This window comes from Elephas maximus, chromosome 7, assembly GCF_024166365.1.
Source record: "Elephas maximus indicus isolate mEleMax1 chromosome 7, mEleMax1 primary haplotype, whole genome shotgun sequence".
Classification (NCBI taxonomy): Eukaryota; Metazoa; Chordata; class Mammalia; order Proboscidea; family Elephantidae; genus Elephas; species Elephas maximus.
Genome location: NC_064825.1, coordinates 45,326,830 through 45,352,612, shown reverse-complemented (window position 1 = coordinate 45,352,612; position 25,783 = coordinate 45,326,830). Strand labels below are relative to the sequence as shown.

The 25,783-nt window shown below is 53.5% G+C and overlaps 1 protein-coding gene across 2 annotated transcripts in view; it reads left to right on the top strand.

Moving 5' to 3' along the window:
• Positions 1–481: 481 nt before the first annotated feature.
• The window catches only part of MYO7A (myosin VIIA), an 83,497-nt gene continuing 58,195 nt past the window's right edge, over positions 482–25,783 (top strand). Inside the window, exons 1-13 of one of the 2 annotated variants that reach the window (XM_049889740.1) lie at positions 482–686; positions 5,356–5,508; positions 11,534–11,718; positions 12,306–12,427; positions 12,506–12,648; positions 12,932–13,045; positions 14,535–14,688; positions 16,072–16,148; positions 17,028–17,147; positions 17,960–18,102; positions 19,345–19,555; positions 20,120–20,255; positions 23,445–23,551. In XM_049889740.1, coding sequence (XP_049745697.1) covers positions 588–686; positions 5,356–5,508; positions 11,534–11,718; positions 12,306–12,427; positions 12,506–12,648; positions 12,932–13,045; positions 14,535–14,688; positions 16,072–16,148; positions 17,028–17,147; positions 17,960–18,102; positions 19,345–19,555; positions 20,120–20,255; positions 23,445–23,551 — 1,764 coding nt within the window. In that variant the 5' untranslated portion in view covers positions 482–587. The remainder of the gene's footprint in view (positions 687–5,355; positions 5,509–11,533; positions 11,719–12,305; positions 12,428–12,505; positions 12,649–12,931; positions 13,046–14,534; positions 14,689–16,071; positions 16,149–17,027; positions 17,148–17,959; positions 18,103–19,344; positions 19,556–20,119; positions 20,256–23,444; positions 23,552–25,783) is intronic. The other variant, XM_049889739.1, reaches the window with a different exon arrangement.

Here is a 25,783-nt window from a genome sequence, read left to right as displayed (position 1 = left end):
ACCCTCCTCCCTTGAGATCAGGCTTTCCCCACAAGCCAGGAGACAGTGTGGTTGAACTCTTATCATAGGACCCAGTGCAGAACAGTGTCACTGTGAGGTACCTGTTACTGTAACTGTGAGAATTCACCCCAGGGGTGTTGGAGGCTGCAGCATTCACCCACAGTCTGGGTAGCGCCTCCTTTTGGACAGAGGAAGTGGTGTGGGTAGTTTGGTGTTCCTGTCCACCCCAGAGAGTCTGTAGTATAAGTGTGGGTGTAGGGCAGTGGGGAGAGCTAGGCAGGGCTGGGCTTGAAGTTGCCCAGCTCTCTGTTGGCTCTTTCCTTCTCTGAGCCTCTACTTACTCATCTGTAAAATGGAGAGAGTGATGGCAGCCATGGAGGAGGGCTTGATGATATTGCGTAAGTGCCCAGGCTAGGGCCTGGCACCAGAAGGCCTTTCGCAAGTGCAAGTTCCCCTCTTTTCCCTTTTCCACAGTTGGCAGAAGAACCTCCAGGAGTGAGGGGTATGGGACTGCCTGGAGGGGGTGCCTGATCCCCTCCCTGCTCACCCAGCTGGGGTTCTCTCACCCACAGGGGGACTATGTCTGGATGGACCTGAGATCCGGGCAAGAGTTTGACGTGCCCATCGGGGCAGTGGTGAAGCTCTGTGACTCTGGGCAGATCCAGGTGGTGGATGATGAAGGCAATGTGAGTAGCTCCCCAGTCCCCTCACCCCCCAGCCTGGGGGAGACTCATGCTTACAGGTGACCTGAGAAAGGGACCAGGCAATGACCTGCCTCAGGCAGCAGAGGTGGTGGCTGTGCCCCTACTTCTGTCTCTTAGACCCCCGCTCCTCCTTGGAGCCTTCCCCTCTACCCCAGTGAGAGGGAGCCCCCCTTCTGCCACAGGGTATGCCACAGGATACTTGTTCTACTTCCATAAGCATTTCAATCCATTCTGCCTGGTATTAGAGATGTGTGTCTCTCCGTATGTGAGTGTGCGTGTGCACTGGGAGGGTGGGGGTGATATCAGACTGGGAGCTCCTCAGGCGCAGGGGTGCTTTGTGGTCAGACAGACTGGGTTCAAATCCCATCTCACCCATTTATTAGCTGTGCAGCCTTGGCCAAATCTCCTCCCCTTCTGAGCCTCAGTTTCCTTTTCTGTAAAATGGGGTTAGTAATAACTATCTCACAGGGTTGTTGACAAATAAATGAGATTACAGGCGTGGAACATCTCAGTAAAGTTAGTGTTTGAAAGTGCCTATAGTCTCACTCTATTGGGTCATGGTATCAAAAAACCAAACCTGTTGCCGTTGCCTTCAAGTTGATTCCCACTCATAGCAACTCTATAGGACAGAATAGAACTGCCCCATAGAGTTTCCAAGGAGCGCTTGGTGGATTCAAATTGCCCACCTTTTGGATAGCAGCCGAGCTCTTAACCACTGTGCCACCAGGGCTCATGGAGAAACTGAGGCACAGAGAGGGGCCACCATGACTACTCATGCAGCTAGCAGGTGATGGTGCTGGGATTAGAACCTAGGACCTGTGGCTTCCAGGGGTGCCCATTAACCCTCAACTTCTCAGTGGCAGCTCTGCCCCCTCTGGGCTCAAGTTCTGTTCACCACGCTTTTGTTCCCTGAACTTTAGAACTGGAGCTCCTGCAAGGTCATTCCTGGAGCTCCAGTTCTAGGACCTTCTAGGAAGCCATTGTGAGGTTGCAGCCACGGGGGTGGGGGGGCACCTGCTGGGATGGCAGCACTGATGGGCCTACAGACCTGCCTGGAGCCCCTCCCCAAGAGGGGGCAGGGACTCTGCCTGAAGTCTTGAGTTTCACCTGGTTCATGTTGCATGTCAGATGGTGTCCCATAACTCTGTGTCACCAGATCCCAGAGGTCCCCTCCTACCCTGCCCCCACCAAGGCCTGAGAGTGGGAGCTGCAGAACGGGGAGGGGCATGACTGGCTGGCAGAGAGCGGGTTGGGGGGCTGGGGTTTGCTTCAGCAGCATTCTGGCCCTTCCACTCCTCTTTCAAGGTGCTTTTCCCATCCGTCAACTCCCCTCAGGCCAACATCTTTACCCACCTGTCTTCCCACAGGCTTCCAGCACCGTGGGGGCAAGGACCAGGCTGATCACTTCTGATTCCCCAGAGCATAGAGCAGGTTCTCCATAAAGACTTGCTGAATGAATGAACGAAAGTTTATAGTTCCTGTCCTTACTGGAATCCCAATGATTTGCCTTTGTCCAAGCCATTCCTACTGCCAGGTGTACCCATCTTTACCTTCCTTTACAGAGCCTGCTGTTCCTTTCTCAGTCCCAGGCCAGCTCTTAACTTAATGCTTCCAAGTCCCTAGAGTTGGCCACGTGTGCGCGTTCTCTCTCTCTCTGGTATTCCTTCAGGGCCAAGCCTCGGTTTCTGCCCTGGTTACACTTTGGCTCATGTCTATGTGCTGTGGACATTGAGCTGAGGGGTGGTGACCTCAGCTGGGAACCCTATGCAGGAAAGAGGTGAGGAGAGGCTCAATTCTGCCATTTAACTCTGTGGCTGTGTGATCCTGGGTGGGTCACTTTACCTCTCCTGAGCCTGGCTCCTTACTTGTAAAATAAGGAGATAGTAATTCTTTCTGACAGTGGGGAACGGTGAGAACATATGTCTCCTCTGTAGAACTAGAAAGCATTAGCGTAGTAATACCCAGCCCTTGTTGAACATTTACCAGGCCCCAGTGCTTTACAGACCTGGAGGGAGTGAACTATCAACTAAGTTTGGCTGTTACTATATCAGTTAGTTCCCCAACATCCCCAGGAAGAAGACACTGTTATTATTCCCATTTTATAGATGAGGTTGTGGGGGCTTGGGGAGGCACAGTGACTTGCACAGGGTATTTAACTGCCAGTCTCTCAACCTCTGTGCTGACTATCACAGGGAAGAATTGCGGGGACCAGAGGTTGAGTAGAGGCACGGAGGCAGACAGCTTGCCCAGAAGCCTTCTCCCCTGCAGCCCATGCTGGGCCTAGGACTGAGCTAGGGAGTGGGGACCAGGCAAGGGGAATTTTCCAACTGGATTAACTTTTATCAAGAAATAGGTGTCTGGGAGAGAGGAATGTTCCACACAGGATTGGAAAGTCGAGGCGGGTTCTTGAACCTCATCACTCGGCCTACAAATGCCTTGGAGAGGGCCTGAATGGTTGAAATACTCCTGGCCCAGTAAGTGCCATCAAATGCCGAGGAGACCAGAGTGGTGGGCTTTGGCTGGCCCTGTCCCTGACTCCTCTGAGGGCCCTGGCAGGTCACCACTGTGCTCAGAGCCTCAGATTTCTCATGTAAAGTGAAGGGGCTGGAAGTGGGGACTTCTGGGGTTTCTCCAGCTTTTGGACTTCTACTCCTACCTCAGACCTGGTCCCTAGCTATTGCCTGCTGACCATCTGTCCCATCAGAGATTCCCTGGCACGTCCTTTGTTCCCAGCTTCGTATGAGGCACTGTCGCTCAGGGATGGATCAGACTTGGAATCTGGCCTCCATGAGCTCCCAGCCTTGGGGCAGATCAGGAACACAGGGCCAGAACTGCACTCAGACCATGGCAACCAGTGTGACCACTGCCTTGTCCAGAGGAAGACCTCCCAGAGGAGGCCCCAAATCCAGCCTGGGTGGAGGTGGGAGCAGTATAGGTGGAGCATGTGTGTGCAGGCAGCATTGTCAGGGAAGCTTCAGAATCTGGGCAACATCTGAGCTGAGCCTGAAAGGACAAGTAGAAAGAAAGTGGAGGGAACAGCATGAGCAAAGTCACAGAGGTGTTTGGGGAAGTGAAGACCAACCTTCTTTGGCTTGGAAGTACAGGGTAGCCGGGGCAAAGGATAGCCATCCCTGTGTCTAGCTCATGTGGGGCCTTGAATGCTAGGCCAAGGAGTGTGGGGAGAGTCGGGGAAGGGCTGAAAGCCCCAGAGTGATAGGGTCAGGCTGGTGCTTGAGGAAACTCCCAGGTGGATGAGAGATTGGAAGGGAGAGCTGGAGGTAAGGTGGAGGACAACAAGTGGTAGGGGGCCAGGGCCAGTTGAGAGTTGGTGGCCTGGATCAGGGTGGGGACTCGAGGTGGTTGAGGACAGCACTGCTCCCCAGTAGCCCTTTAGGGGGTTGATTGGTCAGGGCTGAGTGACCAGCTGGATGGGGGGCAGGGCAAGGGATGGTGTTGATGCCCAGATTCTTGCTGTCTGGCTGTTGGGAGTGGTTATCCCAGAGGCAACCCGGAGGTGGATAAGATGCAAGAGGACATGACATGTGATAGTCTGAGGGCTTGAGCCGGGAAGAGAGGTCCTCTTGCTCCCAAAAGTCATATTCCTGCTTGATCTAGGTCCTGGAATTTGGGAACTAGGAGGGGGCCCCAGGGAGCCACGGGGCTTAACTCAGGCCGTGGCCAGAGCATAGGTCTGATTCTCACTGACCTGAGAGGCTGGGATTGTATGGAGAAGGTGCTGGAGACCACCTGGGGGAGGAGAGGCTTCCAGCGCCCTGAGGAAACTCTGCTAGCCTGAGCCAGGGCTTTGCAAGCGCCCTTGCCTGTAGCAAGAGCCAATGCTATTGTCCAGATGGTCGCCTGCCTGCCACCTTGTGGCAGCAGGAAATATTGCAGGGAAGAGTAGGGGGTTAACCATTGGAGTAGGGGGTACCGGTAGTCAATCTCAGACCTAGTTTAAGATTCCTCTTACAGGCACTGAAAGTTCTTGCCTTGCTCCACATACACCAGCAAGTCACGTGAAACATATACCGAACGGGCCCACTTCTCCCCACCTCCACTGCAGCTGCCCTGCCTTCAGGCTTTCCCTTGAATGGGCCAAACCCTCACCAATCTCAGGGGCTTTGCTTTGGCTCTTCCCTCGTTCCACACCTTATAGTGGTCTCTTTCTCATCACTTAGGTCTCAGCTCAAATGTCACTTTCTCGGACAGGTGGTCCCTGACCACTCTATCTAAAGTAGCTCCCCCGGTGACCTAGGCCTGCTAGTTTACTCTCGGCAGGATCTGAAAGATTTTCTATGCATTTGCTTACCAGAGCCTGGATTTTAAACCAAGGCTGTCTAACGCCAATGATTACTTTCGGCGCCATTCTGCAGAGTGACCGCGGGAACTCTAATCCCTTTAGCGACAAAGTAAGGTGGGCCTAAAGTCCCTGCCCTGCCCACCTCTTAGTCTGCAGAGAGAGCTTCCTCGGGAGTGAGGATGAGGGTACTCAAACCTTTTCGAACTGAGGGGATTTGGCCGTGAGACAAGACGAGACCCTTACCAGGGTCGCACAGAGCCCGGGCCCCCGCCACTCCGGGGCCCCTTCCTTGCAACGTGCAGCCTCAGCCCTCTGAGTGCGACCTGACGTGGCCACTCGTGCCTCCCGCAGGAACACTGGATCTCCCCGCAGAACGCCACGCATATTAAGCCCATGCACCCCACGTCGGTCCACGGTGTGGAGGACATGATCCGCCTGGGGGACCTCAACGAGGCGGGCATCCTGCGCAACTTGCTCATCCGCTACCGGGACCACCTCATTTACGTGAGTGCCGACCCCCTCCTCCCACCCCTCTAGCCCAAAGCCCGCCCATCCAGCCCAAATGCCCATCTCTTCAGTGGGCCCAGCCTGCTGAGCCCACCAGGCCAGCCGCTGGGGGACAGGGACTGGTCTGTCCACAGCTGCACGACTCGGTTGCTCATCCTCTCTTTTGGGCCGTGGCTTGGTTGGGAAAGGAGGCGATTTGTACCACAGGTTCATGTGCCTTCTGTAGGCCTTGAAACCGCTGAGGGACTAGGATTTATCAAAGAGTTGTTAGGTGTGGTGGAGTCGATTCCGACTCATGGTGATCCCACGTGACCGAGTAGAACTGTCTCTTAGGGCTTTATTGGTTGTAATCTTTAGGGGAGCAGATTACCAGGTCTTTCTCCTGTGGAGCTGCCTGGTGGGTTCGAACTGCCAACCTTTCAGTTAACCAAGGACTTAACTGTTGTGCCACCAGAGGTCCTCTTATAAAGGAGAGGGAAGCAAAACAAAAGAAAACCTTCCATCTGGGAACAGTGAATCTTGTTTGTAAATTTTTGAGGGGTGGGGAGAGGGGCAGGACTCATTAGCTGGCCACCAGCAGAGAGGTCTACCTGACATATTCTTGAGATGGCAGTGGTTTAGGCTGACTAGGGATCAAAGAAAATAATCCCAGAGTTTTATGGATTCTGCAGAAAACCCTGAGATCTGCGCAGCTACCTCATTAGAAGTTCTCACCGTTATTCTTTCTGACCTCTTTTCTGGGTGAGGGAGAGGGTGGGGGGACATGCACCATCTCCTGTGGAGGGGCAGGGAAGGAGTCAAGAGGAGGTGGTCTAAGCTGCCTTCTTGTTCAGGGTCTCATGGTCAGGAGGCCAAGCATAGGACCTGGAAGGGGCCCAGCTCTGATGGTCCATGGGACTAAGAGTCTGGGTGTCTACTGGTTTGAGGATATATACTCAAGAATTTCAGGGTTCAGAGAGGTTTCATTGATTTGCTAAGTCTATGATTCTGTGCTCTGTGGATGAGATAGGATTGGAGCAGAGCTTTGAAGAAGCAATAGGACTGTTGTCCCACCCAGAAACTGTACCTGTCCCTAACCATGGCAATCCTCTGTGGCTGCAGGAATTAGGTTACCCTGGACGGCAGCCCCATGCACCCAGGATTTTCTCAGGTTACCAGTGGCCAGGTGGACACTCTGTCCCTGACTGTCTACCCTGGGCTTGTCTGCCTCCAGCTGTCCTGCCCCAAGAGCCTAAGGGATAGCACCCCAGGGACACAAACCAGCCCCAGGAACCCCAGAACAGGGGAGAGCCCTCAGGGAACACCTAGCAATCCCTCCTTGGGTGGTCCCAGAAACCAAGAGTTGTCCCTGAGTCCTGCAGGGAGTGGATAGTGGAATTGGCCTGAGACCCGGGGCTCCCTGATGCCAAGCAGGGACCGAAGTCCTGGTCTTGGAGGTAGGATGTCTTGACATGTGGCTTAGGGCAGTCCCTGCACCTCTTTGCCTTCGGCCTTCCCTCTGGCTCAGTGAGGAGACTTTATGGACTGATTTCTGTAACTCTGGGATGGTGTTTGAGTCCCAGGATGTGGTCTCCATGGCCCACTAAAGGAGAGGTCCCCAGGTTTGGCAGGCTTGAGGGCTTCCTGGAGGAGGTGGGGATTGAGGTGAAATTGATTCTTGCCACAACTCCAGGGGTGTGTTTCTTGGGCCCTGGAGAGGGGTCCTGGGGACCAGCTATGCTGTGTCTTTGGCTTGGGAATAGCTCCTTATCTCTCTCCCACCCCATCCTGTGGCTCCAAAGGGCAGATTTTATTACTGGAGACTTGAGCAAGATGACTCTGCTGGACAGTTGGGCATTAATCCTCTGGTGACCATAGACCCTTACAGAGAGTGACCAGAAGGGCCTCAGAGAGCAATACCGAGAGCCTCAGAGGATAGAGAGGGCTGGGGTGTGCCTGGGTCTCATTGCCAGTTGTGGTCAAGCCTCCTTGCTCTCTTCCCACAGCCCCCACTACCAGCTGTGTTCCTGGGATCTGGGAAAGCCCAGGTAGAGAGGCGCGAGAGAGCTGGGGCTCTGTTGCCAGGGTTCTCGCTCATCCCAGTCCTCCCCTGCTTTGCTGTGTGACCTTGGCAGGTCCTTCCACTTCCCTGAGGCTCAGCTCTCTCATCGGAAAAGGGCGCTATGACCATACCTCACAGAGGTCTTCTGAGAGTAAAGGAGGTGATGGAGTGAGAGCTGTCCCAAAGCTCTAAAGTCCTGAGCCCCATGGGGCTCCACCTGGCAATTGACCTGTCCTTGACCTTTTGCTGAGGAGGGTGGGTCCCCCTCGCTGAAGAAATAGGGCTCGTTTGCATTATTTATTTTAAAATGGATATATGTCTTACACAATTGAAAAGTTTTCCTCCCACCAGGAAGAGAACTGTAACTAATTTCTTATGTATCTTCAAGAGAAGGGCTAGGCATGTATATGTATATACTGTATATGTACACACATACATATATATATACCCACACCCATTGCGGTCGAGTTGATTCCGACTCATAGCGACCCTATAGGGCAGAGTAGAATTGCCCCCATAGAATTTCCAAGGAGTGCCTGGTGGATTCGAACTGCCAACCTTTTGGTTAGCAGCCCTAGCACTTAACCACTATGCCACCAGGGTTTCCACATATATATATATATATATATATAAAATACGTACACATATATACATATATAGGGGTCGCTATGAGTCAGAATCGACTTGACAGCAACAGGTTTGGTTTTGGTTTATATACATACATCATGTATATATTTGTATACACTCACACACACACAGGTAACATTACTGTCACACTGTGCTTTATCCACTCAGCACATACCCTGGCTCTCCTTCCTGTCTCATGGGTACGGCTGCTGTGTTTCTGTCAGGCCTGTCCCCTCAGCTCCCTATTTCCTATGGACAGCAGCCAATGCTGTCCACTCAATTTCTTCTCCACTCATTGATTTAGTCACTCTTTCAGTCACTCAGCAAACGTTTGCTGAGCTACATCTACTTGCCCTGGGTAAAGAGAGGAGAGCCAGCCTGGGAGAACCAGGCCTTGAACCAGTGGCTGCAGAGGAGTCAAGGGAGCGCAGGGAAGGGGACTGTGCGTGGTATGATAGATCACACAGGAGGGGGACCTGGCTGCCTGGGGGAGAACCCAAAGGATGGAGTCAGAATTAGCTGGATAAAGGGCCAGGGGAAATGTGCATTCCTGCCCAGAGACCCCAGGCGATGCAGTGTGGTGGCACGCTAAGGCTGGTCAGGCCTGCCCTCTGTGCCAGGCACCTGTCAGTGGGCAGGGAGAGGAGTCTGGACCTTGTCCTGAAGGCAATGGGAAATGCTAGGGGGTTTTAGTGGGGGAGTGACATGGTCAGATTTTTGAAAAGCTCACCCTGACTCTGAGTGGAGGCAAATATACAAGTGGGGAGCCCAGTGGGGAGATGATGGTGGCCTGGACTCAGGGTGGCCGTTCTGATAGAGAGAAGTGGGGGTGGCGTGAGGGAAGGCAAGTGGCGAGGGGCCTCCCCGGTTTCTGCCTTGAGTGATGGGTGATGGTGCCGTTCGCCGAGTGGGGAAGGCTGAGGAGCAGCAGTTTGGAGAGAAGGGCAAGCCTTGTTTTCACATGCTGGGAGATATCCAGTGGAGCCATCCGGGAGGCAGGTGGCTCAGGGCTCTGGTGCTTAGGAGGACCCTTGGGCAGAATGGAGAGGGTCGTGGAAGTCATGGTAAGGGAGACCTCCTAGGGCATTGGGCTGAGAAGAGGGTCCAGTCCCCAGCAAGGAAGGCTTCTCCTGGTGTCTCAGCACCTCCTCTCCCTCTTAGTCACCGAGCCTGCACTCAGGGGCACCTCTGTCTGGCACTGATTCTTCCGCTGCCCTTGTTGGCTGATTCACTAGGCTCTGAAATAGTGCCTCTGCCACCAGCCTCAGTGGCTGCCATTTATCCCCCATGGTCGCCGGAGTGACCTTTCTCAAGCCGACCTCCCAAATGTCATGCCCTTTCACACCTCAGTGCTCTGCATCCTTGGATGAGCCCACTGACTTGACACACCTCCTCCCCCCACCCCCACCCCCCCGCCATGGAATCCAAGCACCTCTGTCTGAGCTCCTCCACCCAGGCTTTCCCTCCCTGGCACCCAGCTTTGTGGCCATCAGCCTCCTTGCCCCCACGTGTCTCAGTAAAGGGCTGTTGAATGAATGCATGGAGCCAGCCTCATGCCACATGGCAGCCACCAGCCAGATAGTTCAGTGTCACATTATTAAGAAAATCTTGAGAAGAAGGAAAGGTGGCAGCATGAGTGGTTACTCTGTGCCAGGCACCTGTGAAAGGTTATACCTTTTAGTCTTCGCATCAGCCCTGGGAGGTAGGCATTAATGACCCCCATTTTACAGATGAGAAAACTGAGCCTTAGAAAAGCGATTTGCCAAAGAGATGTTCGTTGTGCCTGATTCCCAGTCTGAAGCAGGTTACTGGCTAGTGGACCAGAATCTAGCTGGTTCCCACAGCAAGGCAGGGCTGGGCTGTAGGAGAGGGTGACAGGGGCCTTGGGGATGGGGCCTGGAGGGCTGGGGGTCAGCAGGCCCTGATCTGAGAATTTAGCCCAGCCCTGGGCCATGTGGGGTGCTGCTCATGGAGAACATCCTCATACCCCCTGCCCCCCCCCCCCCCCCCCCCCCACTGACCAGCTCCCTTTTCTTCTGCTCTGACACTTTCCAACATCAGACCAGCTGAGGAGGGCGGGTGAGTGTTTCTGAGAGCCACCATCAGTCAGCTCCAACTCCGGGCTTATTTGCTTGGCCTGGCTGCTCCCTTCTGCCTCTTCCCCCCACCCTGCCCCATCTCTTCCTGCTTGGGCTTTGCTGTGAAGTTGGTCACCCCAGTGAGTCTCAGCTGGGTCGGTATTTCCTCCCCCTCCACTGCCTCTGCCGTGGGCTGCTTGGAGGAAGAGACTTGGATGGGGGAGGAGAGCCCTCCTGGGCCCAGGGAGGGGCACTGCCTGGCCAAGTCTCATGGCCTTGGAGGGCCAATGCCAGGACTGCACAGCCACATCTGGCCCCGGGTGGTCCTGTCCCCAGGCATGTAGTGCCCATGGCAGTGCTTCCCCTACGTGGCTGCGATGGGCTGAGGCTGTGTCTGTGGTGTGATACGCTGAGCCTTGAGTAGGAGGGGGCAGGGGCTGTCACCTCCCCTGTCCAGTCACATCTTTCTTCCACCTCTCCAGGCCACAGATTTCAATGTACACACATCACCAATTACAGGCTGGGCCCGACCTTTTCAAGCTTGGGGGGAGGTGTGGGAAGAGTAACCCCTGAGCACCTCCCTCTGCCCTGGTGGTGGGAGGGGCAGGCTGTATTGTCCCCTGGGTGGCAGAGCTCCAGGTAGCCGATCTGTTCACTAACAGAGGTGCCCACTTAGAGAAAGCCCCCCAGGAAAGGGCCCCTGCCCCAGCACTGCCAGGAGGGCATGGGCCTCTCTGCCCTGGGTCAGTGCTGCTGAGACTGGGGCCCATCCAGCCCCCCAAATCCAGATCCAACCCCTTCTACTCCCCCTCATCAATCCAGCCTTTACACTGGACACTGTCTAGTATCTATTTGGTATGCAAGGCCTGGGGTCAAAGGTGAGAGCGAACATTGGAGGAAAACCTATTGTGTGCTCCAAATATTAAAACACACCATCTCCTTTAACCTTCATAAACAGTTATATTATGTCTACTTGATGTTCATTTTACAGATTAAGAAAATGAGGCTGAGGGCCCCTTCCTCCCTCCCTCTGGCCCACTTTCTCCCTCCCTTCACCAAAGGCTATGGAGCACCTACTCAGAGCCATGCCTGATACTAGACTGAAGACCCCACCTCCAGCTCATGAGGAGGCAGGATTCTGACCCCAGTTCCACCTGACTCCAAAGCCAGTGCTCTTCTTTCCAGAAGGACAGAGCAGGGCAGAGTCTGGGAGCTTTCTAGAATCAGAGCTTCCCACATGGGTGGTGGTGAGCTCCCTGTCCCTTGTTGCCCTCAGACATACACAGGCTCCATCCTGGTGGCTGTGAACCCCTACCAGCTGCTCTCCATCTACTCGCCAGAGCACATCCGCCAGTACACCAACAAGAAGATTGGGGAGATGCCCCCCCACATCTTTGCCATTGCTGACAATTGCTACTTCAACATGAAACGCAACAGCCGTGACCAGTGCTGTATCATCAGGTGGGTGGCCCAGTACCAGTGCGGAGCTCCAGGCTTAGCACCTAGCGCTTTAATGCTTCTCGGGATTGCTTACACTACTGGAAATGGCATGAAACTCCTGAAGAACCAGACCCTATGCCCTGTGTGTAGTGTCATAATGTAGAGAATCATCTCCCATTTCTTGGGCCTCGTATTTCTATTAATGCTACCCAAGCTCACGTTAGCTTTTAAGGCCAGCCTTGTTTACTGCTGGCTCCTGTTAAGTTTATAATCAGTTGAAATCTCAGTCTTGCTTTACACAGGCAGAGAGTCTGTGCTGTCTCTCAAGCAGAGGCAAAAAGACAAAGCACTGACTGAGCATCTAATAAGCGCCATGCTCTGTGGCAAGTATGGACGGAGGAGGGTGTGTTTGAAGGGGGAGGAGACTAACCTTCAGGTGTGACAAAGCACAGTGCTGGGCGAGGGCCTTTCGCTCTCTCAGTCCTGCTAAGTCCATACTGTTAGCCCATTCTACAGATGGGAGAGAGGGCCGCCTGGGCGGAGGCCCCAGTGTTCCAGGGCAGTACGGGCTGTGACGGGCCCTCACACTCCCTCCATGTCCTCCACAGTGGGGAGTCTGGGGCGGGGAAGACAGAGAGCACGAAGCTGATCTTACAGTTCCTGGCGGCCATCAGTGGGCAGCATTCCTGGATTGAGCAGCAGGTGCTGGAGGCCACCCCCATCCTGGAAGGTAGGGCTGGGGCTCTGAGGGCAGGGCAGGGGGCTGGGGTGGGACTGGCCTCGCCCTTGACCCTTGACCCCGCCACAGCATTCGGGAATGCCAAGACCATTCGCAACGACAACTCGAGTCGCTTCGGGAAGTACATTGACATCCATTTCAACAAGCGGGGTGCCATCGAGGGCGCCAAAATTGAGCAGTACCTGCTGGAGAAGTCACGTGTCTGTCGCCAGGTGGGTCTGAGCCCAGGGAATGCAGGAGCAAATGTGGGCCTTCCCAGGGGCAGAGCTGTACCTGCCCAGGACTCTCGGCCTGGGGTGGGGCACACACCACCTGCAGGGCTCTGTGCTGCTGCCTTCTTGCCTCAGTGCCCAAAATGCCACCATCATTAAAGCCACTTGTTAAAAGGGTAAAACATGCTTACAGCTTTCCCTCCCACATAGACCTTGTCTGGTTCCTGGTGGCCTCCTCCTTCCCCCTCTCCCTGACCCCAAGAGCTTGTGCCCACATTTTCAGGCCCCTGATGAAAGGAACTACCACGTGTTCTACTGCATGCTGGAGGGCATGAGCGAAGAACAGAAGAAGAAGCTGGGCCTGGGCCAGGCCACCGACTATAACTACTTGGCCATGGTGAGGCTCAGCAGGGCACTTTGGGGAGTGGACACCCAGCCCAAGGAGGTCGGGGCAGATCCAGACCATGCCCATCCAGCCCCTCCCCAGCTTCCCATCTGGCGGGAGGGCACTGGGCCTTCTCCTGCCCCCTGACATGGCCCAGCCCAGCCTGGGCTCGTCTATGCATAAGACCTGTTCGCCACTCCGGCACACACCTTCTTGTACACGCATCTAGATGGACTGTCACCATAGACACACACATTTCTAAATGTGTGTAGCCATCTACAAAGGAGCTCTGGTGGTGTAGTGGTTAAGCGTTCAGCTGCTAACCAAAAGATTGGAGGTTCAAACCCACCAGCCACGGTGTGGGAGAAAGATGTGGTGGTTTGCTTCGGTAAAGATTTACAGCCTTGGAAACCCTAAGGGCATTTCTACTGTGTCCCATAGGGTCACTGTGAGTCAAACTGGATAGCAACGGGGACGGTTAGCCATCTGGGACACACACACACACACGCACACACACAAATCTGTCTACTCATATGTGCTGTTAGTTTAGTCTTTAAGGACTTGAAGATGGGGACCTTTGCCAGGCCTCCCAGAGCTGTAGGGTGCAGGCTGCTGCAGCCTCAGCCTCAAGGGCTTGCTGGTTGCCAGGCTCTGGTGCCAGTCTCTTGCTGCTGTTTGTGCCCTGGGGCCATTGATGCCGCCCAGAATGGGGTGGTTGGTCTTGGGACCATGCACGTAGCAGGCTGGCTTGGGGGCACTAGCTTCCTTGGTCCTGGGAGAGTTCAGTCCTGGTTGCCTGGGGTTGGGCTGGGCCAGGCCACATGAACACAAGTGTTAGCCATGCACCTGAGGAGTACGGGAAAACAGAAGGGTATGCGTGTACTTGTGTCTGTATGTGTATGTGTATAGAGGTTGTAGGTGCGACTGGCCTTCCTGGACACTTCCTGTAGCTGGCTGGCACACTTGGATATGCATACATACATACACACACACACACACACACACACACACATACACCCCACACATGCAAAGAGGTCTCATAGACGCAGAGACCTGGGCAGACCCCCTATTAGTGCCCAGCCTATCTGCTGTTACCCCTTCTCCATCCACCTATCCACACCAGGCTGCACCAGGTGAGGGGATTCAAGTGAGTGTTGTTCAGGGAGGTGGGGAGACAGTAGGACCTTGGTACTATAACTGCCAGGCAGGGTGACAGGGGCAGGCCTGGCAGCAGCGCCCTGGCTCCCCAACTCTGGGGAAGAAGGGGTATCTGGGGTCCCCAGATGGAAGAAATGTGTCCTTGAGAAGCCCAGGCAGGGATTTTCTGGAGGTGTCATGGTACCAGCTGGGTGAGGTCAGTGCCCCTGAGTGGAGCCCCAGGCTGGCCTGGACTGACCTGGCCAGGCAGAAAGGGCCCTTTGACCAGGCGCTGCCTCTCTAGGGGTACCCATGGCCTCCCTGATGCCCTCTGCACCCTACTCTCCCAATCCCTGCCCACTAGGGTAACTGCATAACCTGTGAGGGCCGAGAGGACAGCCAGGAATATGCCAACATCCGCTCTGCCATGAAGGTGCTCATGTTCACTGACACCGAGAACTGGGAGATCTCAAAGCTCCTGGCTGCTATCCTGCACCTGGGCAACCTGCAGTATGAAGGTGAGAGGCCTGCACAGATCCCCACCCCACTCCCCACTGGGCCCGAGGATGACATAGCCTCTGGCTGCCCGTGGGGTACTGGAGTCTCAGTTTCTATCCCAACATGCACCCTCCTTGGGTTGAAAGCTGGAGAAAGTTCGCCTGTGCGTAGGTTGGAACAGGTCTGCCAGCTTGAAATCATCCTCAAGTGTGGTGTCACTGGACTAAAATTCCACCATAAAGATGTACCGATAAAGTATACTGGGAATTGACTACGGGCCGTTTAAAACCCCTTCCAATTTTGGTTTCCTAAAGGTCACATGTCTCAGGAAGAGGGTAAATTTTTGAATTCATGCTAAGGTGTGAGTGGAAACCCTGGTGGCGTAGTGGCTAAGTGCTATGGCTGCTAACCAATGGGTCAGCAGTTCGAATCCACCAGGCGCTCCTTGGAAACTCTATGGGGCAGTTCTACTCTGTCCTATAGGGTCGCTATGAGTCGGAATCGACATGATGGCACTGGGTTTGGTTTTTTTATTTTTGAAGGTGTGAGTGGAAACCCTGGTGGTGTAGTGGTTAATAGCTATGGCTGCTAACCAATGGGTCAGCAGTTCGAATCCACCAGGCGCTCCTTGGAAACCCTAAGGGACAGTTCTACTCTGTTGTATAGGGATGCTATGAGTCGGAGTCGACTCAACGGTGTGAATGACTGAACAGCCATCTTCTGAAAGGAGGAAGGCTAGGGAAAGGGACATGTTTACTCATGATACTTCCTGGACACCTGCTATGCACCAGGCAGGGAGGTCTTCTGAGGCAGCACCTGGTCCCACTCTGCTCCTGTCCCTGGATCCCAGCATGGGTCCTGGCCCACAGTAGGAAGTCTGGAAAAATTTGCTCAGTGAATGCACTCACAGTCTAGAGTCTTGAAAGACTAAGAGACACGGAGAGAGGGCACATCAGGCAGAAGGAACAGCTCGTGCAAAGGCTCTGAGGCCTGAGTGAGCAGGGCATGTTTGGGGAAGGGCAGATGGTCTCAGGCACTGAGCTAAGCAAGTTTACAAACCCGCACTGATAGGAGCCAGGGTGCCTCTGAAAGCTCTGGGAGTCTGGGGTTGAAGGCGAGGGGGCAGTGTATGACTGCCACTGTCTGCTACTTGGATGCCGAGCATGGTGCCAGGTACAGGGCACACACAGTTCCCACCCTCATGGTGCTCATAGGCTCATGGTGAGAACTTTTGTCAAATATACATTGACCCAGAGAAGCACTTAATCACAGTGTTGATGTCCCCTGAGAATGAGGCAGACCCCGTGAGAGTGAGCATGGCAACCTGGTCCAGCCTAGAACTGGGCCCCTTGCCCCCAAGCCCGCCCTCCCTGCCCTGATCCTGAACCCTCTGCTGCCGACAGCCCGTACCTTTGAAAACCTGGACGCCTGTGAAGTCCTCTTCTCCCCGTCCCTGGCCACAGCTGCATCCCTTCTTGAGGTTAGTGCCCAGCCCTCCCTCCCCACTGTTCCTTCTGTTCCTTTCAGAAGGGTGGTTTGACTTCAAGCTCAGTGGGGACTGGGAACGTGGGAACCAGGGAGTGAAGCCCTCTGATTGGGAAACTTTTGTTTACCACTAAGAACCAACTGAGTACAGGCTCCATGCAGGGCATGGGTCCAAAGGAGTGGAGTCCAGAGGCTGGACTCCTGCTGGCCCCTGGGTATGGTGTGGGGCATGGAGGGGCCCTGAACTGGGGGATCTGTGAAGCTCTGGGCTTTGTAGCCCTGGGTAAATCTCTCCTGTCCTCTGGGCTTCGGTCTCCACATCCAGGTAAAAGGGCACTGGTGACTGTGAGCCAAATGTGTTGAGTCTGTTTGTCAGTCATTTAGCAAATGCTAGGCTCTGCCAGGGAAAACTTGGTGGTGTAGCGTTTAAGAGCTACAGCTGCTAATCAAAAGGTTGGCAGTTCAAATCCACCAGGCACTCCTTGGAAACAGAATGGGGCAATTCTACTCTGTCCTATAGGGTCGCTATGAGTTGGAATCGACTCAATGCGAAAGGGTTTGTTTTGGTTTTTGGTAGGCTCTGCCAGAGTCAGGGAGCTCCCAGTCTAATGTGCTAGACCTGGGAGGGACAAGGGTGGGGAGCCAGAGTTAAGGTGGGAGAATTCCTTCCAGCCAGCATTTGAGTGGGTTTTGATTGAAGATTTGACTGTGGGGCCTTGGGTGAGGGCATTCTTAGTGGAGCGAAAAGTCTGAAAAAAGGCCTGGGTTAAAAAGTGGGAGCAGGGAAGGCATGGGTCTGGGTGTGAGTGGAGGGAGGGACAGGCCAGCAGGTGGCTGTCAGCAAGGTGAGCCCCTCGCTGTCTGCCCACGCTAGGTGAATCCCCCAGACCTGATGAGCTGCCTGACGAGCCGCACCCTCATCACCCGTGGAGAGACGGTGTCCACTCCGCTTAGCAGGGAGCAGGCGCTGGACGTGCGCGATGCCTTCGTCAAGGTGGGCTGCTTGTGGAATGGCCACTTGCTCTCTCCGCCCTTTGGGAGGCTGGCTGTTGGTGGGCAGGTGTTCAAGAGTCCACAGAACTGCGTGGACAGCTGGGCCCTGACCCCTGCCTGCCCTGGGGCTGCTGGATCCAGAGTCCAGGTTCTGGCCATGGTTTTCTCCAAGGTCTGGGCAAGTACCTGCCTTCCTGAACCCCAGCTTTCCATTCACCCCAATAGGGGCTGGGTCTTGTGCTCTCCTGGGACCCTCCCACCCCGTCTCCTCAGGTCCTCACACCCTGGTCTGCTTTGACCTCCAGCCCCTTGGTCTTCACTCTGGATCATACTCCTTGGCCACTTGGCTCCCATCCCAGGGGACACCATCGCTGGTCTCTGCAGAAGACACTGAAGGGGCCTGGTGGGGTGGAGGGGGTGGCACAGTCCTGCTTCTGCTCTCCTGCCTTTGCTAGTCATTGAGCCCCTCCCTTCATCAGGCCCTGGGGCTCTGGAAATCCTTAGGGCTGATGCAGGAGACAGACACACAGAGAGTTGGAGCCCAAAGGAGGGCTCCTTCCCAGACTGCGGGGTCAGGAAAGCCTTCAGAGGAGCTGACATCTCAGAGTTTGAATAATGAGTAGGAATTGTTCAAGCAGGAAAGGGAGCTCCAGGCAGAGGAACAGACTGAGTAAAGGCATGGGGGTTTCAATCAGCATGTTGTTCTCTGGAAGTGAGGTCACCAGGGGTCTGGAAGGTGGGGTTTAGGAGCCCGGCCTTTCTCCTGTGGGCGGGTGTATCTGGGGCCCTGGGGCTGATGGAGCCACCTTTTAGGGGATCTACGGGCGGCTGTTCGTGTGGATAGTGGACAAGATCAATGCGGCGATTTACAAGCCTCCCTCCCAGGAGGTGAAGAATTCTCGTCGGTCCATCGGCCTCCTGGACATCTTTGGGTTTGAGAACTTTTCTGTGAACAGGTACCGTGTGAGGCTCTGCCCCGTGTGAATTGTGACCTAAGAAATGTCACGTTTTTCCCTTTAAACCATATTTAGTTGGCTCTAAGTGTACTCCGCTGCCCTAGCAGCACAGTGGTTAAGAGCTTGGCTGCTAACCAAAAGGTCAGCATTTTGAATCTACCAGCTGCTCCTTGGAAACACTGTGGGGCAGTTCTACTCTGTCCTATAGGATCGCTATGAGTCGGAGTCAACTCAATGGCACAGGTTTGTTTTTTCAAAAAATTTTTAAAAGTATATTCTGCCAGGTTGTTGAAAAATTTCACTTCAGTGATCCCAGTGGGTCCTCTCTCCTTCCCTCACTTTCCCTCCCCACCTCCCCGTTCCTTCCCCTTCCTAGGGTTAGCTGAGGTCGGCAGGGGATGGGACAAGATAAGAGGGAGGGAGGTTCTTATACTGTCTTAGACATCTGGGGAGGCCCCTCTGGTCTCCAGACCCCACTGGCCCCTGCTGATCTGCCCAGGGTCCAAGCTGCAAAGTCCCTCAATGCTGGTGATGCTGGGCCTGTGTTAAGCTTGAGCACAAAGTGGCATGGGGGTTCTTGACCATGCTTGGGATGGGGTCCTACCTCTTGGGGGCCGTGTGAGGGGCTGATAAATGGAGCAGCCATAGGTGGATCATGGGGCTGGAGGCAGCCAATCCTACCCCACTTCCTAGCTGTGTGACTCCTGACAAACCACTTCGATTTCTGTAAGGTTCAAGTGTCTCGAAGCCCTCTGCTGTCAAGCAAAACCCCCACACCGCATGCACAAAGTGTCACCTGGGAAAGTGCTGAGCACATGGCTCAGCAGCCAAGCCTCTGACTGCCAAATCTTGCCAGTCCCTTCCCACCTCCTGCTGACACTCTGGATATCTCCTTAGGGTTGGCCTGCCCTGTGTCTTGGCTGTCTTCCGGGTGCTCTGCCAGGGATTTGAGTACCTGTCTGCCAGTTGCCCAACCCTCTCCATGTGGCCTGGTTGTGCAGGGGAAGGGGTCCTGAGAGGGGTCCTGCACCCTGGGTTCTAGCCTTAACTCCCTTTCTGACTCAAGAGTTACCTTGGGCAAGTCATCTGCCCACTCTGGGCCTCGTGTCCTCTTCTGTCATTAAGGGGTTGAACTTGACCATCCCTCCCTGATTCAAGATGAGAGTGATTTGCTTGAGCTCACCCTGCTCATCAAGGCTCCTGAACAGCATCCCCTGTGCCCTGTGCCCATGCCCCCTGCAGCTTTGAGCAGCTCTGCATCAACTTCGCCAACGAGCACCTGCAGCAGTTCTTTGTGCGGCACGTGTTCAAGCTGGAGCAGGAGGAGTACGACCTGGAGAGCATCGACTGGTTGCACATTGAGTTCACGGACAACCAGGACGCCCTGGACATGATCGCCAACAAGCCCATGAACATCATCTCCCTCATCGACGAGGAGAGCAAATTCCCCAAGGTGGGTCTGCAGCAGGGTGGGATCCTGCCACTGCCACCTGCCGGCTGGGGAGCAGGCAGGTCCCTTCCCCACTCTGAGTCTCAGCTGTACTCATCTGCAAAATGGGACTATTGATACTCATCCTTTAAGGCTGCTCTAGGGTCCAGTTGACTGCATTCATCTGATATTTAGGAGTCACCTACAGTCCATTTGGTCTGGGCCAAACAATGCAAATCTGGGCATTGGCATTGTAGGCACAGGATAGGTGCTTAGAAAATGGTGGTTCCTTATGTCTTGAGGTGAAGAGGGTTGGGGGGATTGCTCCCGTGATTTTAATCATGGGAAATAGATTTTCTAAACTGGAATGGACTTTCACAGTTGTCTAGTTCCAGTTCACCTACTTAACAGATGGGGAAATGGAGACTGAGAGAGCTCCTGTGAGGGGTACAAATAAAAGAAGGAGAAGTTGTTAAGAAAGATGGAACAGGGGGTTGCAAAGGTGTGGGGCCAGAAGGGCAGTGGGGCCTGCTGGAGAGTTGGGGGGCAGAAAGGGTGGGCTCAGCAGCTGCTCCTCGGTTCCCACAGGGCACAGACACCACCATGTTGCACAAGCTGAACTCCCAGCACAAGCTCAACGCAAACTACATTCCCCCCAAGAACAATCACGAGACCCAGTTTGGGATCAACCACTTTGCCGGCATTGTCTACTATGAGACCCAAGGTACAAGCGGGCTGTTTGGGTCTGTCTCCCTTTGTCCGTGTGCCCTACTTTTCCCTTTCCAGCCCAGGGGAGAGACATCAGGGTCCTGGAATACCAAAGGGGAGGGGCCGCAGGAAACGCTGGGCTCAACACTCTTTTGTTCATATATTAGTTTCCTAGGGCAGGCAGAACAAAGTACCACAAATTGTGTGGCTTGAAACAGAAATTTATTGTCTCATAGTTCTAGAGGGTAGAAGTCCAAAGTCTACATGCGTTAGTAGGGCCATGCTCTCTCTGAAGGCTCTAGAGGAAGATCTACCTTGCATCTTCCAAACTTCTGGTGGTTCCTGAAAAACTTCAGCCTTCCTTGGCTTGTAGACACATCATTCCAATCTCTGCCTCTGTCTTCACATGGCCGCCTTTCCTCTGTGTCTGTATCTTTTGTCTTTTTGTGAGGACACCAGTCATATTGGATTAGGATCAACCCTACTCCAGTATGACCTCAGGTTAACTTACCTCATAACATCTTCAAAGACCCTATATCCAAACAAGATTATGTTCACAGGTACCAGGGGTTAGGATTCAACATATGTTTTGGGGGGATGTAATTCAATCTGTAACAGTACATATGGGGAAACTGAGGCTCAGAATGGGGCCAGGGCATTGACTTCTCTTATATGATGTAGCCTATTAGGTGCAAAACCAGTCCTTGAACCTGTCCCATTACCCACTAAGGCTATTTCAGCAACGTGACCAATGTGAGCCTTGAAGGGGATCCTACCTTGGTTCTTTAGTGCTGCTTTAACAGAAATACAACAAGTCGTGGCTTTAATGAACAGAAATTAATTTTCTCACAGTTTAGAAGGCTAGAAGTCCTAATTCAGGGCACTGGCTCTAAGGGAAGGCTTTCTTTGTCAGCTCTTGAGAAGGTCCTTGTCACTTTCCAGCTTCTGTTCCTCTCTTGGTTCTTTGGTGATGTGGCATGACATCTATCTTCTCCCATCTGCTTCCTTGCTTTTGTGCCTAATCTGCTCCTTTTATATTTCAAAAGTCATTGAGTTTAAGACACATTCTACACTGATAGAATCTCATTAGCATAACAAAGAAAACTCTATTCCCAAATGGGATTATATCCACAGGTTGTTGTGTGCCACCGAGTTGATTCCGACTCATAGTGACCCTATATGACAGAGTAGAACTGCCCCATAGGGTTTCCTAGGCTATAATCTTTACGGGAGCAGATTCCCAGGTCTTTTCTCCTGTGGAGTGGCTGGTGGGTGCAAACTGCCAACCTTTCAGTTAGCAGCTGACCACTTAACCATTGTGCTGCCAGGCTCCTTATATCCACAGGAATAAAATTAGTATTCCAACACATATTTTGGGGGAACACAATTCAGTCCATAACAGATGCATCTTCTCTTGGGTTCATTTTGAAGCTAGAAGATAAGAAGAGGGGTCAGAACACAGTCCAGTTACCCGACTTGGAATTCTCATACGGTCTGTCAAAAAAGCACAGACAGCAGTTGCCAACCCCTCCCCTCTCACCTTGGTATTAGAGGGCCAGCCTCCAATCAGCATCATTGTGCTGTGTGTCTGTATTGAGCTCCTGTCATTCAGCCCCAAAGGGTCCTACTCATACTCACAGGCCAATGAAATTCAGAGCAAACAAAGAGCCATCAGTTTCCTCCTTTCCTGTGGACTTTGTCCCCAAGGCAGCAGAAAGTATCAGTGAGCCACGGTGCAATTACAGGATCTGAAGGCTGCTCATACCATTTTAAAATCTTGGACTATGACATTCAACCCTGCTGTTAGAAAGAAGGAAGCAGACCTTAAGTTTTGCAAGACTGTCAAGCAAACAAATTGGTCTATTGTTTATGGATATAAAGGATTGTATTTTTTAGTTCAGTTCAACCAACATTTGCTGAGCATCTATTATGTTCTGAGGTCATTGCTCAGGATACAGAGATGAAAACTGCCTAAATTCTACTCTGAGTTATAAAATTATAGATGTCAGACCTGGAGGGAACATAAGGGTCATCTACTGCTACAGATTTGGAAACTGAGGCCCAGAGAGGGAAATGACCTGCTGCGGTCCACTGAACAGGTCTGAGCTACATTAAACAATTTTATCAGCGTTTTCTGGTTCACAAAGTACTGTTTTAATCTGGCATTTCATTTGTGAAATGGGTGATGTTAGGGGATCTGAACAGAAGCAAGAGTTGATGGGTATGATTATGCTCATTCAACAGATGAGGAAACTGAGGACCCACAGAGGGGACCTTCCTAGGGTCACATAGCGAGTCTGTCATAGAGCTTTGATTAGAGCCTGGTAATTCTATTCCAACTCCAAAGCCCACCCTTCCATTACTGTGTGCCCCCTGGAACTCACCTCTACCCCAGATGCTAGGTGGGCAACCTAGCACTGTATCTCTGTGCTTCCACCGTTTTGGGGTATCCTGAGTCCTGTGGGGAGAGGGGTGCTGCTTATCTGCAGTTTCCCTTGCCCTCAGGCATCCCCAGCCCTGGAGCATCCTGTCTCCCCACTCTAACAAGACCCTCCACTAATCAGTAGAGCAAGACCTGACTCCTCAGTCCCTGGGAATGGCAGCCTCCTCTGGGATCTGTGTCAGTGGGAGAGGCTCCCAGGGATCAGGCCAGAAGGTGTGGGATGGGGTCTTAACTCTACCCCTGGCTTGCTGTGTGGTGTTGAACAACTCACTTAGCTTCTCTGAGCATGAGTTTCCCAAATGATGGGATGGGAAAGCTAATCTCTGCCCATCCGCACATAGAGGGGACGTTGTGAGCATCAGTGCTGTGAGGGCACGTGGTAAAACATGCTGTTCAAACACAAGCTATTTTAAATTGGCTCTTCTACTGTGAGTTGGCACTGGACCAGCATGTGTTCTCTCCCAGGTGACACACTGATAATTTAGCAAGGGATCTTGACACCTTGGTTCAAAAGACTGGTGGTGGCATTTCAGGCATTGGGTGGTTCTGTCAGAAAGGTGCCCTGTTCTCCACCTGGAACTGGAACTGCTGCCTTTTTTGAAGGGAGACTGTGCGGTTGGGGAGATGAAGTCTCAGTTCTGGCTCAGCCACTCATTTTCTCTTATCTTGGGCAAGCCGCTGTCCTCCCCAGCCTCAGTGTCCCTGCTGTAAAATGGATATGGTTGAACTAGGTGACGTTGACCTGGCTTTGCCGTTGCCCAGGCTTCCTGGAGAAGAACCGGGACACCCTGCATGGAGACATCATCCATCTGGTCCACTCCTCCCGGAACAAGTTCATCAAGCAGATCTTCCAGGCCGATGTTGCCATGGTAATGCTGGGGGTGGGTTCCCACTGGGAGGGAAGGGCCCCCAGGAGCCAGGCCTGTGATAGACCCCGCCCTCATCCAACAGCTTCAGCTGAGCTCCTCTGACTACAGAATGGGGACAGTGCTTTGCTATGGTTCTAGGAGGGGCCGTGAGAGACCTTCAAGATCCTCCCATCTGGTCCTCTGTTGCACTGATAGGGGGAAGGGGTGCAAGGCCCAGAGAAGGTTCACAAAGCAGAGCCTGATTAGGGCTCAGTTTATCTTGGAGGGTCACTCCCAGACCTCCAGCAGCTGCCAGGAGCAGAGGTGAAGGGAGCATGCTCAGCTCTCAGGAGATGTGGGAGAGCAGAGGGGGTTTGGGGAAACCGGCCCAAAGGGCACATTGCCACAAGCCCTGGCCACCCCTCTACCTTTTCTTAGCCCCTAGGGTGGCAATCTAGTGGAATTCTCCCTACGGGTTGTACACCTTTTTAGTTCATATGTTCCTCTGTCCCCATGGGTTCCTGGAGGATCCCTGGAAGGGCTCATGGAGAGGGCTAAGCCCTCATCCCCTAGGTGTCTGTCCAGGTGCCAGCACTGCCCCCTACCCTTGGGACCACCAGCTGTCACAGAGCTGTCAGGACCACAGACCTCTCCCCTGGGAGTCTTCCTCCCTCTGTGTTGGATTTTACACTTGGTTTCTGACCCACCACGTTCTCCTTGCTCCCTCCTCTGCCCATCTCGCCCTGCAATGTGGTTGCTGCTGTAGTTTCTCTGTGGTTATTCATCGGTCACTCTCCGCCAGTCAGCAGCTTCTGTGAAGGTAAAAGACCCCCAACCCCGGGGTCTGAAGATGGCAGGAGAGGCCTTGGAGGCCCCTGGGGCCGGGCTTTTTCTTCTTCTTTTTTTGGAGTGTGTTTTTTTGTGGAGTGGTTTGTGGAGTGTTTTTGGTTTTTTGCTTTTTGAGTTGTGTGTGCTGCTGGTATCTGTTTCTTAAATGAGGAAACTGAGTCCTAGAAACAGGCAGGGACTTGCCCAGGCACCTAGTGACCCAAGGGCAGAGCTGGGATTCCAACCAAGATCTCCCAACCCCTCTACTGGGTTCTTTCTTCCACCCCATCTTTGAGTCTCTTTGAGTCATCAATCCCTGCTCCTTCTACCAGGTCCTGCTAAGCATTTCTGCATCCAAAACTTGGTCAGATCCTCTGATAACCTTGCCAGGCAAAAAGGGCAGGTGGTATTTTTGGCATTTTTCAGATGGGAGGATGAAGGCTCACAGTGGGGCGTGACTCACCCCAAGTCACAGAATCCTGATAGGAGCTGGGACTAGAAACAATTGCCCCCTGGACATCCTTAAGCCCTGGAACAGCATCCCTTGGTGTGGTCCTAACCACCACCTTCAGGGTATGGCCCCCAAGCTGCTTTAGATCATACAGGTGCTGGGGGCCCCTTAGCCACAGCCTAGCTCTACTGTCCACTTAGCCTCCTCTCTGCTGAATACTGACATCCTCTCACATCTGATGCCATGCTGGGTCCTCTTTCTTCCCTGTGCCCCTGAATGATACCTTCTGCCCCAGTGCATCCCCCAGCACCCCGTGCCTCATAGAGTTCTAAAGCAATTCACAAAACCAAGCCAGCAGGACAGGACCCCAGCATGTCAGGAGCAGGGGCCTGTCTGGATGGAGGCCTCCCTCCTTCTGCCCATGGATCAGCCTTGGGTACCCCCCTCCCTAGAGGCCAGCTCTGTGGCTTAGCAGGCTAATAAGTGAATGCAAGACATCCCTCAGAGAGGGCTCCAGGCTCCTGAAGCCCCCATGCCCCAGGAGAGTCCTGCCCCCAAGCCCACATATTATAGGGTCACAGCATTGGTGAGAGACAAGTGTGGCTTTGAGCTGTCATCAACTCTCATTCCTCTTCTCTATAACCCTTCGCCCAGCCCCCCACAATCCCAATCCTGGCCCATCCACTCCTCCTGCTCTCAGACTGTACTCTGGTTGAACTCCATTTTCTCCTCCTACTGCTTCTCTTCCATCTCATCTCCCAGCATTCTCTTTCTTTCCAAAGCTCCCAGAAGCTTCTGGGGACCTCTTCATGATGTTTCCTGTTCTAGGGCCCTTTCCCCTGCAATTAGAAACTATTTACTGAGGAATCATGGACAGATCGAAACTCAGAACCTGGGGTCTCCAGAAATGGCCCACTCCTGAGGGAGTTTTGGTGGCACAGAATTGGGACCCAACAGTGTCAAATTTGATACTG